The sequence below is a fragment of the Hemicordylus capensis genome, chromosome 2, assembly GCF_027244095.1.
Source record: "Hemicordylus capensis ecotype Gifberg chromosome 2, rHemCap1.1.pri, whole genome shotgun sequence".
Classification (NCBI taxonomy): Eukaryota; Metazoa; Chordata; class Lepidosauria; order Squamata; family Cordylidae; genus Hemicordylus; species Hemicordylus capensis.
The window spans coordinates 253,836,317-253,851,004 of record NC_069658.1 but is presented as its reverse complement, the minus strand read 5'-3'; the positions used below and the strand labels follow the sequence as shown (position 1 = coordinate 253,851,004).

Below are 14,688 nucleotides of genomic sequence, written 5' to 3'. Positions count from 1 at the left end.
CAAAATGATGTAATGTCGTCGTATGAAAGCTTTCTTAAGCAGGAGGAGGTTGCCTACCGAAGCCTGAAGCCCAGAAGCGTTCAGCCAAAGAATCCCACAGGCTCTGAATGCTGGTGCACCCCAAGTGGGAGCTAGAGGGCCATTACGGACAACAGCTTCTTCCAAAAGACAGGTTTCCAGAAGTCCTAGCATTGAAACCTATCGCTCTGCAGTCAAGCCAAGTACAAGCAGGCCCCGGACAAGTGGCTTTATTGACGGATTTCAGCAGCAACTTGGGCACTCCACTGGGAGAGAAAGGTCACAGCAACCAGAGGGGACGTGGCGGTGGGGAGAGAGAAAGTGGGAAGGAACTTAAATATTTGGCCTGAGAGGGGAGTGGTTGTCTGTCGTGCACAGGGGCAAAGAGGCAAGCCCCAGCGTGTGCCTCTGACCCTGGAGGGTTTGGGCAGCAGCCATTATGAGTCCTCGGCCACAAAGGCCTGCTGGGCATTGGGGAACCGCTGGGGAGTGAAGCTCGGATCAGCTTGCAGCCGCTTCTGCAGGTCTGATTTCAGCTGCAAAGAGAGAAGAGAAGGGGAGCATGAGTCTGGATTGCCCAAGATTAGCAAGCGAGATGGGCAGAGGTGCGTGTGTGTGTGCTTGTCAGGGTGAGAGCAGTAAGGGCCTCCACCACCCAGCCAGACCGCGAAAGAGGATGGCGGCGTACACCCCCACCTGCTGCCGGTAGCTCTCCTGCAGTGCCGGTTCAGCAAGGTCTCTGTTCAGGCTCTCGGCACTCGTCAGGGGTTTCACGCCGGCTACTCTGGCAGCTTTGCTGACCGCCTCTGACAGGAGCAGCTGGGGCCCGTCACCCTGCATTGTCTTCAAAGAGAGGGTGAGGTAAACATTAGTGCGCTGCATTGGCCCAAGCTGCATAAACCCAGCTTAGGCTGGCAGCATTCTGAACAAGCCCACTTAGAAATGAGGGCTGAAACTAAACTCCTTGAAGCAGCACCCTCTACGCAACAAGCCCAGAGAGCCCAAATAAAACAATGCAACCACTGCTCTACTGGGCTCCTTGATCCAGGGGTTCTCAACCTTGGATTTCCACAGATTGTGGGACTACAATCCCCATCATCCCCCGCTAAAGGCCACTGTGGCAGGGAATGCAAGTTTGAGAACCCCAAGCCTATAACCGGTTAGGGTGGCTTCTCTTCTACTTCTGCCTATGCACTCAGGCTACTGAAGCATGTGCACAGGACATCGCAACACACCTGGCTCAAGGCCAGAATCTCAGAGCCTGTTGTAATCCTTTAAGCGGATTCTCCAGCATGCAAAGTATGACCAGCCTCTACTGAAGTCGTAGTGGTTGTCTTAAAGCAAAACTTGATCCAAACGCTAAAGGCTGGTTTTTGCAGAAATATTTCAAAAGACTTCCCCACTCCTGAAACATTTGCTTGCCTCAGTTTATGACAAAGACAAGAGAGAGGAGGGTTAGGTCCTTAAGGGTGCCTTCACCACCGCCTTTTCCTCTGAATAGCTCTCTGTTTTCAACAGCAAAACCAGGAGGTCTCCAAACAGGTAGGGGACCAAGGAGGAGAGACAAAAGGCACTCTCCAGAAAGAAAAACATCAACAGAAAAGAACAGGAAGTACAGACCTTCCCAAACCAAATCCCAGAACTTCTGCTGCTGCGGTCACTGAGAATTGCTCTTGTGGTAGCAAACATGACCTGTCCACTCTGCTAAGCAGGGTCCACCTTAGTTTGCATTTCAATGGGAGACTATATGCATGAGCACTGTAAGATATTCCCCCTGAGGGGATGGAGTTGTTCTGGGGAAGATATCTGCATGCTTGCAGGCAGAGGTTCCCTCCCTGGCATCTCCAAGACAGGGCTGAGAGAAACTCCAGCTTACAACCCTTGAGAACATAGGAAGCTGCCATATACCGAGTCAGTCCATCTAGCTCAGTATGGTCTTCACAGACTGGCAGTGGCTTCTCCAAGGTTGCAGGCAGGAATCTCTCTCTGCCCTATCTTGGAGATGCTGCCAGGGAGGGAACTTGGAACCTAGTTGCTCTTCCCAGAGCAGCTCCATCCCCTGAGGGGAATATCTTACAGAGCTCACACACCAAGTCTCCCATTCATATACAACCAGGGCAGCCCCTGCTTAGCTAAGGGGACAAGTCGCCACCAGTCTGTGTAGACAATGAGCTAGAGGGACTACCGGTCTGACTTGGTATAAGGCAGCTTCCTATGTTCCTATATACATCTGCTACTTTATCTCACACTGCGTGGGAGGAGGCCATGGTAAACCCCTCCTGTATCGACTTGACGGCACACTTTACCTTTACCTTATCCAAGACAAGCAGCAAAAACTGGGATGTGCTCTACCTATCAGGTCCTCAAATCAGATGTGACCCTGCTAGTGAGAGAGGGGACACCTCCCATTTTAACCATGCGAGGCTTTTAACCTCGCTGGTCTTGTGGTAGCAAGCATGACTTGTCCCCTTAGCTAAGCAGGGTCTGCTCTGGTTGCATTTGAATGGGAGACTTGATGTGTGAGCCCTGTAAGAGATTCCCCTCAGGGGATGGAGCTGCTCTGGGAAGAGCAGAAGGTTCCAAGTTCCCTCCCTGGCAGCATCTCCAAGACAGGGCTGAGAGAGATTCCTGCCTGCAACCTTGGAGAAGACGCTGCCAGTCTGTGAAGATAATACTGAGCTAGATAGACCAATGGTCTGACTCACTATATGGCAGCTTCCTATATTCCTATGCTAGAACCAGGTTCTCATTTTCCTTTTTAAGAGTGCGTGCAATGTTCTCCGCTCCCAGAACAGGAGGCGGGACGAAAACAGAGACGGTCTTACCTTGCGCCGTTTCGCGGGCATGCCGCTCAGGTAGGCATCACTGAGGGGAGGCTGCTGCTTGAGTTTGCGCTGGCTCTGGATGTCCTCCCGGATGATGGGCACCCACTCCTGGCAGGGGAGGAGAAAATCAAGGTTGGGGGTCCTGGAGCAACACCAGGGCACCCCCTCTGGCTGCCTGGGGCACGTCCCCTCCCCGGCCACTCACGGGGGGCACAGCAGCAGCCCAGGGTTCTGCGTCGGGGGCTGGGGGCTCTCCTTGCTGCGGCTCCTCGTGTTCCGGCTCCCCTCGCTGCTGGGGCATGGCCTCTTCTGCCGTGGTGGCCGGAGCGGGAGACGCCGCCGTGTCGCGCTAGGAAGTCGAGAGGAGAGGAGGAGGAGGAGAACGGACAGTTGGGAAGGGTCCCACCGCAGGACACACTTGCTCTTCCAAGAGGGGGAGGAGGCAGATGATGAGAAAGGAGCCAAACTCCAGCCCGGGGGTCTTCAGTTAGAAGACACAGCAGGACGCAGGGCTAGGCAAGACCTCTGCCTGGAACCCTGGGGAGCAGCTGCCAGTCAGGGCCCAGCCCGGGGCCACACAGAGCAATGGTCTGCCTTGGTGGAATGCCCCTTCATATGCTACTGCAGCAGAGTGACTAAGAGGCCGAGGCCCCGGGGCCAACTCTCATCTCCGGGACAATCTGCTCCAGGGGGTCTTAGGCATGGCCCTCTCTTTCAGTCTCAGCCCCTCCATCTGCAATATGGGAAGAGAATGACTTGACTCCCGCCAGGCGGACCCTGCTAACGGAGCAAAGAGGCACCTTTGGAAGTGGCAATTCTCTTATACAGGTGAAACTCGGAAAATTAGAATATCGTGCAAAAGTCCATTAATTTCAGTAATGCAAATTAAAAGGTGAAACTGATATATGAGACAGACGCATTACATGCAAAGCGAGATAAGTCAAGCCTTAATTTGTTATAATTGTGATGATCATGACGTACAGCTCATGAAAACCCCAAATCCACAATCTCAGAAAATTAGAATATTACATGGAACCAAGAAGACAAGGATTGTAGAATAGAACAATATCGGACCTCTGAAAAGTATACACTATACTGTGCTTGATTGGCCAGCAAACTCACCTGACCTGACCCCATAGAGAATCTATGGGGCATTGCCAAGAGAAGGATGAGAGACATGAGACCAAACAATGCAGAATTGCTGAAGGCCGCTAATGAAGCATCCTGGTCTTCCATAATACTTCATCAGTGCCACAGGCTGATAGCATCCATGCCACGCCGTATTGAGGCAGTAATTGCTGCAAAAGGGGCCCAAACCAAGTACTGAATACATATGCATGCTTATACTTTTCAGAGGTCCGATATTGTTCTTTTCTTCAATCCTTGTCTTCTTGGTTCCATGTAATATTCTAATTTTCTGAGATTGTGGATTTGGGGTTTTCATGAGCTGTACGCCATGATCATCACAATTATAACAAATTAAGGCTTGACTTATCTCGCTTTGCATGTAATGCGTCTGTCTCATATATCAGTTTCACCTTTTAATTTGCATTACTGAAATTAATGGACTTTTGCACGATATTCTAATTTTCCGAGTTTCACCTGTACATAGCAGGAGGAGAGCAACTGGGCCTATCCAGCCCCAGCACAGCATCCCTCCAGTAGCGGTTGCTGGGGTCTATCTTATGTTTGGTTTTAGACGGTGAACTCTTTGGGGACAGGGAAGCACCTTCATTTTATATATATATTTTAGTAGAAGCCACTTTGAGAACTTCTGTTGCAAAGCAGTACATCAATGTTTGTTGCAATAGTAATAGTGTTGTTGAAGGAGTATTAAGGTAATATGGGGGCCTGTTTTGGACACTCCCCACTACTCCACAGTGCCTTGCCACACACCAGGCCCCTCCCAAGCCATACCTGTAGGGTTTCAGAAGGCTGCTCAACAGCCTGGAGATCCATGGGCTCTTCAGGAACGGGCTGGAAAAGATGGGAGAAACCATCGCATCACCTGCCTGGTAGTGCTACCCAACATGCCAATTCTACATAGAGTTACCATCCACACACCCTCCCACACGAACTCCGTTCCCGTCAGCCAACCATCAGCCCACAAAGCAATCTGATCTGGTCCCCGACGATACCAGAATTATAACCGGAGTGTGCTACACATTTGGCCCACAGAAAAACACAAAGTTGTTTTCAAAGAGTTGAGAGAGGGAGAGAGAGATTCTCCATGCTCTAATCCAACATCTCCCCATAGCTTTTTGGGGGATGTCGCAGCCATGCGAACCAGGAACTGAGGAAGCCGCCTTCTACTGAGTCAGACTCTTAGTCCATCTAGCTAAGAACCATCGACTTTGACTGGCAGTGGCTCTCCAAGGTCGCAGGCAGGAGTCTCTCCCAGCCCTGCCAGGGAGAGACCAGCCCTGCCAGGGAGCGAACGGGGGACCTTCCGCAGGCAAGCCGATGCTCTACCACTGAGCTATGGCCCCTTCCCCCAAGAGGAATATCTTACAGCAGGCAGCATTCACACATTGTCAGCCCTCCAGATGCAACTAAGGCAAACCCTGCATCGCAAAGGGGGAAATGCATGTGCGCTACGACAAGACCGGCTCTCCACCATCCATGACTGGGCTCCCCTCCCTGCTAAGTGGAACTGACTTCATTAGAGTGCTCATGAAGAGGCGGAGTTAGGCTGGGCAGCAAGATACATTCCAAAGCTCCCGGGACACCTCCTGCCGAACAGAGCGGCCCTATGAGTGCAGAATCCAGCCCTCCGCAAGCCCCGATTCAATGACAGCCCAGATATTGTCAGTGGGGCTCAAAACGTTACCTGTGGGGGATCGCCCACTCTGCGGACGTATTGCAAGATCTGTTCCTCTGTGACAGGCATGTGCTCCAGGATGACCTGCAGCCGCATGCTCATCATGGTGGTGAGCCAGCTCACCAGAGAAGGGTTCATGTCTGCCGACATCCGCCTCTGCCACCAGGGATGGGCCGAGAGGGAGAGAAAGAGAGAGAGAGAAAGAAAGGGCTGTCAGACTTAGGACTGTACAGAAGAACCAAGCTTGCTGGGGACTCCTGCTCCATGAGTTAGCAAGTGGATGCATTCCTAAGAATACTTCCCAAGACTGGAAGTCATCTGTCAGCCAACGAAAACTCCTACTGTCAGCACACACACATCACCATGTTTCTAGCCCCCAAGACTGTGGAGAAGGGCTTAAGAAAGTGACAGGCCAGCTGAGAATAATCACTGTGTGCCCAAGCCTGAGCTTATGTTAGAAAGGGTCGGCTACACAATGCGCGCACACAGAGATCTTCTTGCAGCTCCAGTTAGTCACGAAGTGCTAACACTGCAAAGGTGCAGTTCCCCTCCAGGAGAAGCCTGCATCATATTCCAGGAGTCTCAAGCCCAACTTATTTATCATGAATTAGGTTGGTAGAATTCGGATTTGGGGCGCACAATTCTGCCCAGGCAAGACCATCGCCACCAGAGGGCTCTGCAGCTTGTGAACATCCACTCCTTCCCACTCTTCTCAACTGGCTCTAGCACCTGAACAACCCCAAATTGAGAGATCCCATTTTCCACCCCGAGAAATCCCACCCCTACCACCCTCCAAAAAGAATCTTGGTTTCTGCTGAACCAAGGCAGCCCCTGGAGGACGTGGGGAAGGAGCGCAGAGAGCGCCCCGCTCAGCACTCACAATGCGGTCGTTGATGACAGCTGTCAGGGCCGCCTGCTCCCCTCGCAAGCAGTAGAGGTTCAGTGCCAGGCACTCAAACAGGCCCTGGTTGCACAGTTCCAACAGCCGGTAGCCAAAGGTGTTGTCTGGAAGGAGAAGGGGCAGAAGACAAGGAGATGGGAGGCTTCTAGAATGCAGGGCTTGACCGTGAAAGCCCTGGGACCAGAATCACCTCCCCATAGGAGCATGCCCAAGAACTCTGTCTTGCCTCCAAGGCCCTTCTCTAGGCCCCTCTACCTTCAGCAGGTGGGGATCAAGAACAGGGCCTGAATGGCAGAGGGGAAGGGGGGGAGAGGGAGAGGTCCTGCTGACCCCATGCTCCTAACTTTTCAACAAGCGGCAAAGCAGGATTGATTTCAGTGAGCGCCCTTGGAATACTGTTTTTTTAAAAAAATAAATAAATAAGGATCAGACTGCTGCCACTACTTTTTAAATCTTGTTGTAAACTGCCATTAGATTTCCTAATGGTGACTTTGCTGCCCTTTTGTTGTTTGTAGGCAGCCTTAAATCTATATAAAAAGGCAAAGTGGAAGTGTTAGAAAGAAATCCAAGCCCCCACCCCCCTTAGCTCCGCCCACTTCCTACCAGCACAGTGCAGGATGTGAGTAGCAATGCGGTTGAACTGCTCCTGCAGGAACTCCAGGTTAGAGCGAGTGATGTCAACGCCATCCTGGACTCTGACAGAAGCCTTGGGGAGGACAGAAAAGATCAGAGACCTGAGACCAGGGGAAGGGACGACCCGTCAGGATGCTCTCCCTGAAGTGCAGCAGAAGTCAGCTCCAATCTTAAGTGAAGACTCTCCTTCATCACATACACATGTAAACTGCCTGCCGCTGCGCCCTTACGATGTGGAGGGCGGGAGACAAATTCTGAGTTACGTGGTCACCAAGAAAACCTAAATATAACCAAACCTTGACCAAGAAAAAGCTAAAATAATTTTTTAAAAAAATACTCACACCAAACCCCTTAATCCCTTGTTGGAAGTTTGCACAACTGAGGTTTGAACTCAGGAGGAAGGGAAGAGAAGAGAAAATAGTAATCCCCTAACCCACAGAGGGCTGACTCAAGACACTTGAGCTTTCAACAGTCACTGACCATATAGCAGATTCAATCAATGCCAATTTTAGTCGAGAGACCACCACACCTGCTGCTCCCCAGAGCCAGCATCTTGGGACGCACAAGCAAGATGTCTTCACCACTGCCAATCCCACCCATGACTCAAATTCACCCAGCAAGAAAGAGGATCATAATCAAAACTGTGCATCTGCTTTAATCCCACAGGAAACGCAGTCTGAAGCCCTGTTCAGAAGTTGCATTCCCTAGTACAATTCTCTAGCCCAGAATTCTTTGCTGCAAAGCTGGAGAAACACAGGAAGCTTATCATCCAGCCTTAACGTGGAGTCAGACCATTGGTCCACCTAGCTCAGTTTTGCCTGCACTGATCAGCAGCAGCTCTTCGGAGTCTCTCAGCTCTTCCGGGAGATGATACCAGGAGTATGAACACTGGGCCCGTCTGCACTTAAATCATGAGACCTCATCCCCCCAGCAGCAGGGTAGGGGGTGTCACAGGTGGAACTCACAAAGCTCTCGCGGATGTATTCCTCCAAGCCGTTAATCAAGTTGTAAGTGGCCATCTGGAAGAACAAGAACAGAAAGGAGGTGGCCGTTAGCGTGTGGAAGAGAAACTGAAGCTCATCTCTTCCCCATTGGTACAAGTGAAAAGGATAATCCATCCGAGGAGATCATTCTCCACTAAAGGCAAAATGAGGAGCACTAGTGAAGCCAGGAGAGGAGGGCCTGGGGCTGGGATAAGTTCCTCTCACCCGGACATTGCGCTCGGTGGGCTCCTGGCCGTGCAGGTACTCCTCCCGGAAGAAGCGGCTGAGCTGGGGCTGGATCCGCTGCAAAGGCTGGAACTGCCCATGCAGCAGCATCACCATGTCGACCATGGAGAAGTTCTGGCAGATCAGGGAGAGCAGATCTCCGAAGAAGCCTGGAAAGAGAGAGATGGGAGCGGCATCAAAAGCAGCCAGCAGTCCAAACCCTCCAGGAACCCAGAAGGCCAAGAGAAGGCTGCCGAAGCACCCCAATGCTCTTCGCCCTGGCCCAGTGCCACAGCACCACCAGGGCTGCACGTGCTGCCTGCCTCTGCCAATACCTGAAGGGCAAGAGGAGGGAGAGAGAACTGAACAGCCACAGTTCTCCTGCAGCAGCAGCACTTCTCCAGGCTGGGAAGAGCAAGGGGGCACTCCTGCCTGGCCGGAGAAAAGCGACTGGGAGGAGATGCTGTCCCTTCCTTTCATTGGCTAGATGCTCCCCTGTGCAACACTGCTGGTAGGAGAACAGAAGACCCTCTGGAAGAGCTTGTGTCCCACTGGAGCCAAGAAGCTATGCTGTGAACCAAGATGTCCCTGGTTCAAATCCTGCCTCATCTGTGCACTCATTAGGTGGCCCCCCCATGTGGGGGGAGGGCAACCTTGCAGGACTACTGTAAAGATCGCAGAGCAAGTGTAGATTAATGTTTTTTGAAGACTCCGAAAGTACAGTATGGATGTTACACCATACTATTAACAAGCTTTGCTGGATCAGGCCATAGGCTTATCTAGTCCAGCATCCTGTTTCCTACAGTGGCCCACCAGATACTCCTGGGAAGCCCACAAGCAATAAATGAAGGCAGGCAGGCCCCTCTCACCAGCTGTTTCTCCCCTCAAACTGGTATCCAGAGGCATACTACCTGTGAATACTAGGAGGTAGTCTGTAGCCATCAAGTCAGACCTGTCCTCCATGAATTTGTCTAAGGCCCATACTATACAAGCTGGTGGCCATCACCACATCTTGTGGCAGAGTATTCCACAGATTAATTCTGTGCTGTGTGAAAAAGTACTTCCTTTTGTCGGTCTTAAATTTCCTGGCAATCAGTTTCATGGAATGACAACCCAGTTCTAGTGTTGAGAAGGAGAAAAACCTCTCTCTCCCCCGCTTCCCCATCCCCACACCATGATGTTATGTCTCTAGCATGTCTCCCCTTAGTTGCCCTTTTTTCTAAACTAGAAAAGCCCCAGATATTGTAGTCTTGTCTCATAAGACCCCTCCTGGCCATCTTGGTCACCCTCTTCTGCACCTTTTCCAGTTCCACAATGTCCCTTTTGAGATGTACACAATACTCCAAACATCACCCCACTATACTTTTGCATAAAAGCAACACATTAGCAATTTTGTTCTCTACCCGCTTCCTAATGATCCTAGCATGGAATCTGCCTTTTTCACAGGTCTCGACATTTTCAATGAGCTCTCCACCACGACCCCAAGATCATGCTTCCTGCAAGACTCAGTTGGGAAGGGACTGCTGGGAACAACCAGGATGTGGGGCACCAACTCAGGAGGAGGAAGAGGAAGAAGAGGTGGCGGCAACTTTTAACCCCCCAAGGGGAAGCCTGCCTCTCCATTCAGGAGGACAATCCATCTAGACAGGGGCATCTAGGAAATAAAAGAACCCTGGAGTCAAGAGGATGGGGCATTATCCAGCCTTATCGTCAATCCTATCTCAGCATGGAGCATCAACAGATTCCTTACCCAGGGCCCCCTCAGTGCCCGGCTCAAAGATGTTGCTGGTGCCACTCAGGCGCTGGATGAAGTCAGCAATGCTCTCAGTGCTGCCCTGCTGGGCGCTGAGCGAGCCCATCATGGAGGACAGGACCCCTTGGACCACGCTGGTGAAGAACTCTGGAGGCAAAGCATCAGCTGAGGCACCACCACGAACACTGCCGCCGCCGCCTCCCATGCCAGAGGACGGAACCTCCGCTCCGCTCTGAGGAGCCGAATGGGGAGGTGATGGTGGAGGTGGGGAGGCCGCTGGCGGTGGTGGAGGTGGAGCCTGCTCAGGAGGATGTGGGGGAGCAGCCCCCATTTGTGTTGCCTGGTGAGAAAAAGAGGGAGCAGGTAAGAGACGAGAGCAACGTTGGCTAAAGTTGACTGCAATGGCTCCGGCCTAGCCTTTCTGAGCAACAGTGGCAGGGAGCTCTGAGCTCAGGGTTTAGGGCAATGGTCTTCACTATTTTCCAAGCGGGAGCCACTCTGGCAAAAAACCATCAATTGTGAGAGCCAGTTCCCACTGTGCTGGCCTCCACACAGTGCTGCCATTTTTTCAGGGCTGTGAGGGTCCTTTAAGAGAGACAGAGCCCTCTCTTAGGGGTGCTCTAGGAGGAAAGCACTGGGAAGGGCTACACTCCCCAAGACTCTGTGCCTGCTTTTCAAGACAGGGAGCTGTGCAGAGTATTTAGTGGAGCATCGCACAGACCCAGGGTTTCTCAATGTGTGGGTCCCCAGATGTAATTGGACTTCAACTCCCATAATTCCCAACCCACAGCCACTGGGGCTGGGGATTATGGGAGTTGAAGTCCAATAACATCTGGGGACCCACACATTGAGAAACCCACAACTGATCAGGGAGCTGCACTTAGCGCTGATGGGGGCTGCCACTGACACCGAGACAAAAAACAGTAAAGAACAGGAATTTAGGGGGGTGAAGAAACAAAGCATGATGGATTCATGTTAGGGGCTGCAACCAAACGTCAGTCTCCGTGTCCTCATTCAGCAGGGTCTACATTTGCACTCAACTACCTGGAATCATGCAGACCCAGAAGCTACTTTCTCCCAAGACAGCTTTAGGACCCAGAGTCCTCTCGACCACATGCGTCCCATCTGTCAAGCCTCAAGGAACATGCCGAGGGAGACTTTTAGTAGGCCAACTTGTGTTTGACATGTGCTTTCATGCTATTTGCCAAACTTGCTACATGCAAGTGAACTGCCACTTGAGAGTTTTTTATTTATTTATTTTTACATTTTTATACCGCCTTTCGTTAAAAGAAAACCCCAAGGCGGTTTACAAAAATTAAAAATATACAGCAAAAAGCAGTAAAAACATCAAGCTAAAAACAAGCATTAAAACAAGACAACAGATAAAAACACACAAGAACAGCAGTAAAAGATGATTATGTAAAAGCCTGGGTAAAAAGCCAAGTCTTTAAAAGTTTTCTAAAAGCTGTGATGGAGTCCGAGGAACGAATGGCCACCAGGAGAGCATTCCAGAGTCTAGGAGCAGCAACATGTTAGGGATGCCACACGTAAAGATGCCTCTTTATGTGTGGAGCAGCAGTTAACTTTGCACAGCCTCCTGTACTCAGGGTGATAACTTGATCCCTTCAGCCAGGCTAGGCAGTTTATAATCCTATCAACACACTCCTGGGCTGACATCACCCTGGACATGCAATCCCGTCTCAGTTTTAGGCAGGCATGAGCATGTGTCAGGAGTTTACATTCAGGTAGAAATGTCTTTCTCAGAGGAATATCTTTTAAGCAGAGAGAGGATGACCCACTAATGGAATCATGCTGTTTATCCAACAATTCAGATGTCAGAAGAAAACAGGGATCCTGATTCTTTGAGAAAAACAGGGCAATCTACCGGTTTGGGCAGCGCTAGTCTATATTTCTGTTCCTCCCAGTTCTTTAGGCAAGATAGTAAATTAATTGTTTTGTTGCCCTGACAAACATTCAGCTGCACTCGAATGAACCCTGAGTTCTCCATTTTGATGTGATGCTGCCCTCCACTGAGTCAGATCATCAGCCCATCTTGCCTGAATGGTCTCCTCATGGCCTCAGGCACAGGCCTCTCCTAGCCTTGCTACCCAAGAGCCGTTCAGCTGGAAATGCCAAGGATGGCGCCTGGGACAGACTACGCAGCAAGGACATGCTGCATCATTGAGCTGTGGCCCCTTTAAGTTTGCCTAGATTTCTCAATTCCAGGGCAGGGAGGGAAACAGCTTGTCCACCATTACGGTTTTTCTCCTGTCACATACAACCTCAGCGGAAGAGTTGGGTGCACCTGCCATTAAGACAGAAGGATGCCAAAGCTGAGCATACCAGGTCCATCACTCTGTGCAAACTGAACGTGCCTTAGCACATGTCCCAGAATCCTCTGCAACACAGGAAGTCCACATCAGGTGCATGGGGAACTCCTCGGCAGGCCAATAAATATAGAAAGGTTTCCTTGAGGATCAGAACCACTATTTCCTCTAAGGAGTGCGCATGTGCACACGCTCACACATTTTCTGATGTCCACTCAGTTAATTTTAGAACCCGCTTAGATGGAATCAGGAAGGCCCCACTCTGAATGCATATGCACGCACACTGCTTTGATACTTCCACCCAGAACAAAACTCATTCCACACACAGATGGAAACAAATTAGAGAGAACACTGATCAGAACATTGAAAACCTCCAGCCAAGAGCAGCCCTACTGGATCCGACCAAGGGGCCATCTAGCCCAGTACCCCATTTCCCACAGGGGCCACCAGATGCTTCCAGGAAACCTTCCCTACCTGGTTTGGTTTTCTTCACCTCCCAGAACTGGTACACTACCTCTGAACATGGCTAACAGCAGTAGGTAGGCCAATGTGCCCCCATGAAATTGTCTACTATTCTTTAAAGTCATCTAAGCTACTGGCCATCCGCACACCCTAATAATAAATAATAATAATACTGAAAATAGCATTTGTACAAGTATGCAAAATGTTGCAGTATATTCCTGGTGTGCATGTGTTCCCTGAACATGTTGAAAATTTTATGCACCTTTCCTCCTCAGAAGTAGAAGAGGTCATGACTGTCTTGAGGGAGTATTCTTCAAGTTGAGAAATTTACCACTGGTTTTTTTTTTTTGTTCAAACCCTCTTTCATTTATTTTTCACGTTTCTAACATGCTAAAATCCATCTCTCTAGGCAGTCGACATGGTAAAACTATCGTAAAACCAAACTGTTTGCCACTGTGTTCCATTACCTTCACCCACCTGGTTGTTTGGTAACTGCCCTCCGAGTCTATGAACGTTCTTCTCCATTGAATTAAATTGGGGCCATTTGGCGGCGGGGTGGGGGAAGTGTTGCCATTTAGGTTTTCTTGTCTTCTGATTTTTGTGCAACTGAAATTTCTGCACAAGTGCTCCAGTTATGAATCCATAAGGATTCATAACTGCCTTGGGGTTTTCTTTTAACGAAAGGCGGTATAGAAATGTAAAAATAAATAAGAAATAAAATAACATTTCCAGTACTTTCAAAAGCAGCTATATAGGCAGCACCTTTTGAGTGTACAAAGCATTTCACATGAATTATTTTAATGTAATCCTTAAAACACTGTAAGGTAAGTAATATTGAGGCGATTCTCACGAAGGCCAAAAAGCGGGTTCAGGGAGCCCAGCCCGCTTTCTGGTGGCCGTGAGAACCTCCGGGCTTGCAGGCGAGCCCGGTTGCTCTCAAGCAGGTTACCCACTTACGGAGCCCTCCCCTAAGTCCAGTTTAGCGGAGCCAGCTCTATGGGCTCTATGATCATGTGTTGTTGCGGCGCGGCAACTCACAAGGAGACCCCCGGCCGGGAGGCTAAAAAGCAGCCTCCCGGCTCGGGGGTCTCTCCAGCATGCTCTGCTCACTCAGTTCTTAAGGCTGAGTAGAAGTGACTTGCCTAAGGCCACCTAGTGGAGTTAGTGGCAGAGGGAAGATATGAACAATTCATAACTCAGTCTCTTTAGCCACTATGCTACATCGGCTCAACCTCCACCAGGGAGAAAAGCATTGAGCAAAGAAATACATTTTTTTGGCCTGTCCTAGTAAACTGCCCATCAGTCTCACTGGGTGATGCCCAGTGCTACCATTATGGGAAGGGGAGGAAGCAGGCTGGCCCCGATTCCTGCCCCCATCCCGACAGGCTGAGATTCTGAAATAACCAGAAAACAAAACACAAATTGCCAGACCAGGCACCCTGGCTATTAGAATTCTTTACTGCTATCTGAGCAAAGAGGCACTTTTAAGGGGGCAATTCTCTTGTATTTAGCAAGAAGAGAGCAGCAGTTCCTATGCAAACCCAGCACAGCATCCCTCCAGTGACTGTTGCTAGGGTCTACCTTGTGTTTCTTTTTAGATTGTGATTCCTTTGGGGACAGGGAACCATTTTGTTTATTGTTTATTTTTCTACATAAACAGTTTTGAAAAACCTTTGTTGAAAAGTGGTATATAAATATCTGTAGTGGCAAAAAGAAAACCAAGGCATTTACTGGCTCCAT

At 50.2% G+C, this 14,688-nt stretch overlaps 1 protein-coding gene across 6 annotated transcripts in view; it reads right to left on the bottom strand.

Annotated features, from left to right (window-relative positions):
* Window positions 1-232: 232 nt before the first annotated feature.
* The window catches only part of BAG6 (BAG cochaperone 6), a 40,145-nt gene continuing 25,689 nt past the window's right edge, over window positions 233-14,688 (bottom strand). For all 6 annotated transcript variants that reach the window (XM_053303589.1, XM_053303593.1, XM_053303591.1 and 3 more), the window contains 11 exons: window positions 10,157-10,499; window positions 8,407-8,576; window positions 8,164-8,217; window positions 7,169-7,271; window positions 6,545-6,669; window positions 5,674-5,820; window positions 4,761-4,820; window positions 3,049-3,192; window positions 2,844-2,951; window positions 715-861; window positions 233-554 (listed from right to left, as the gene is read on the bottom strand). In XM_053303589.1, the coding sequence (XP_053159564.1) occupies window positions 456-554; window positions 715-861; window positions 2,844-2,951; window positions 3,049-3,192; window positions 4,761-4,820; window positions 5,674-5,820; window positions 6,545-6,669; window positions 7,169-7,271; window positions 8,164-8,217; window positions 8,407-8,576; window positions 10,157-10,499 (1,500 nt within the window). In that variant the 3' untranslated portion in view covers window positions 233-455. The remainder of the gene's footprint in view (window positions 555-714; window positions 862-2,843; window positions 2,952-3,048; window positions 3,193-4,760; window positions 4,821-5,673; window positions 5,821-6,544; window positions 6,670-7,168; window positions 7,272-8,163; window positions 8,218-8,406; window positions 8,577-10,156; window positions 10,500-14,688) is intronic.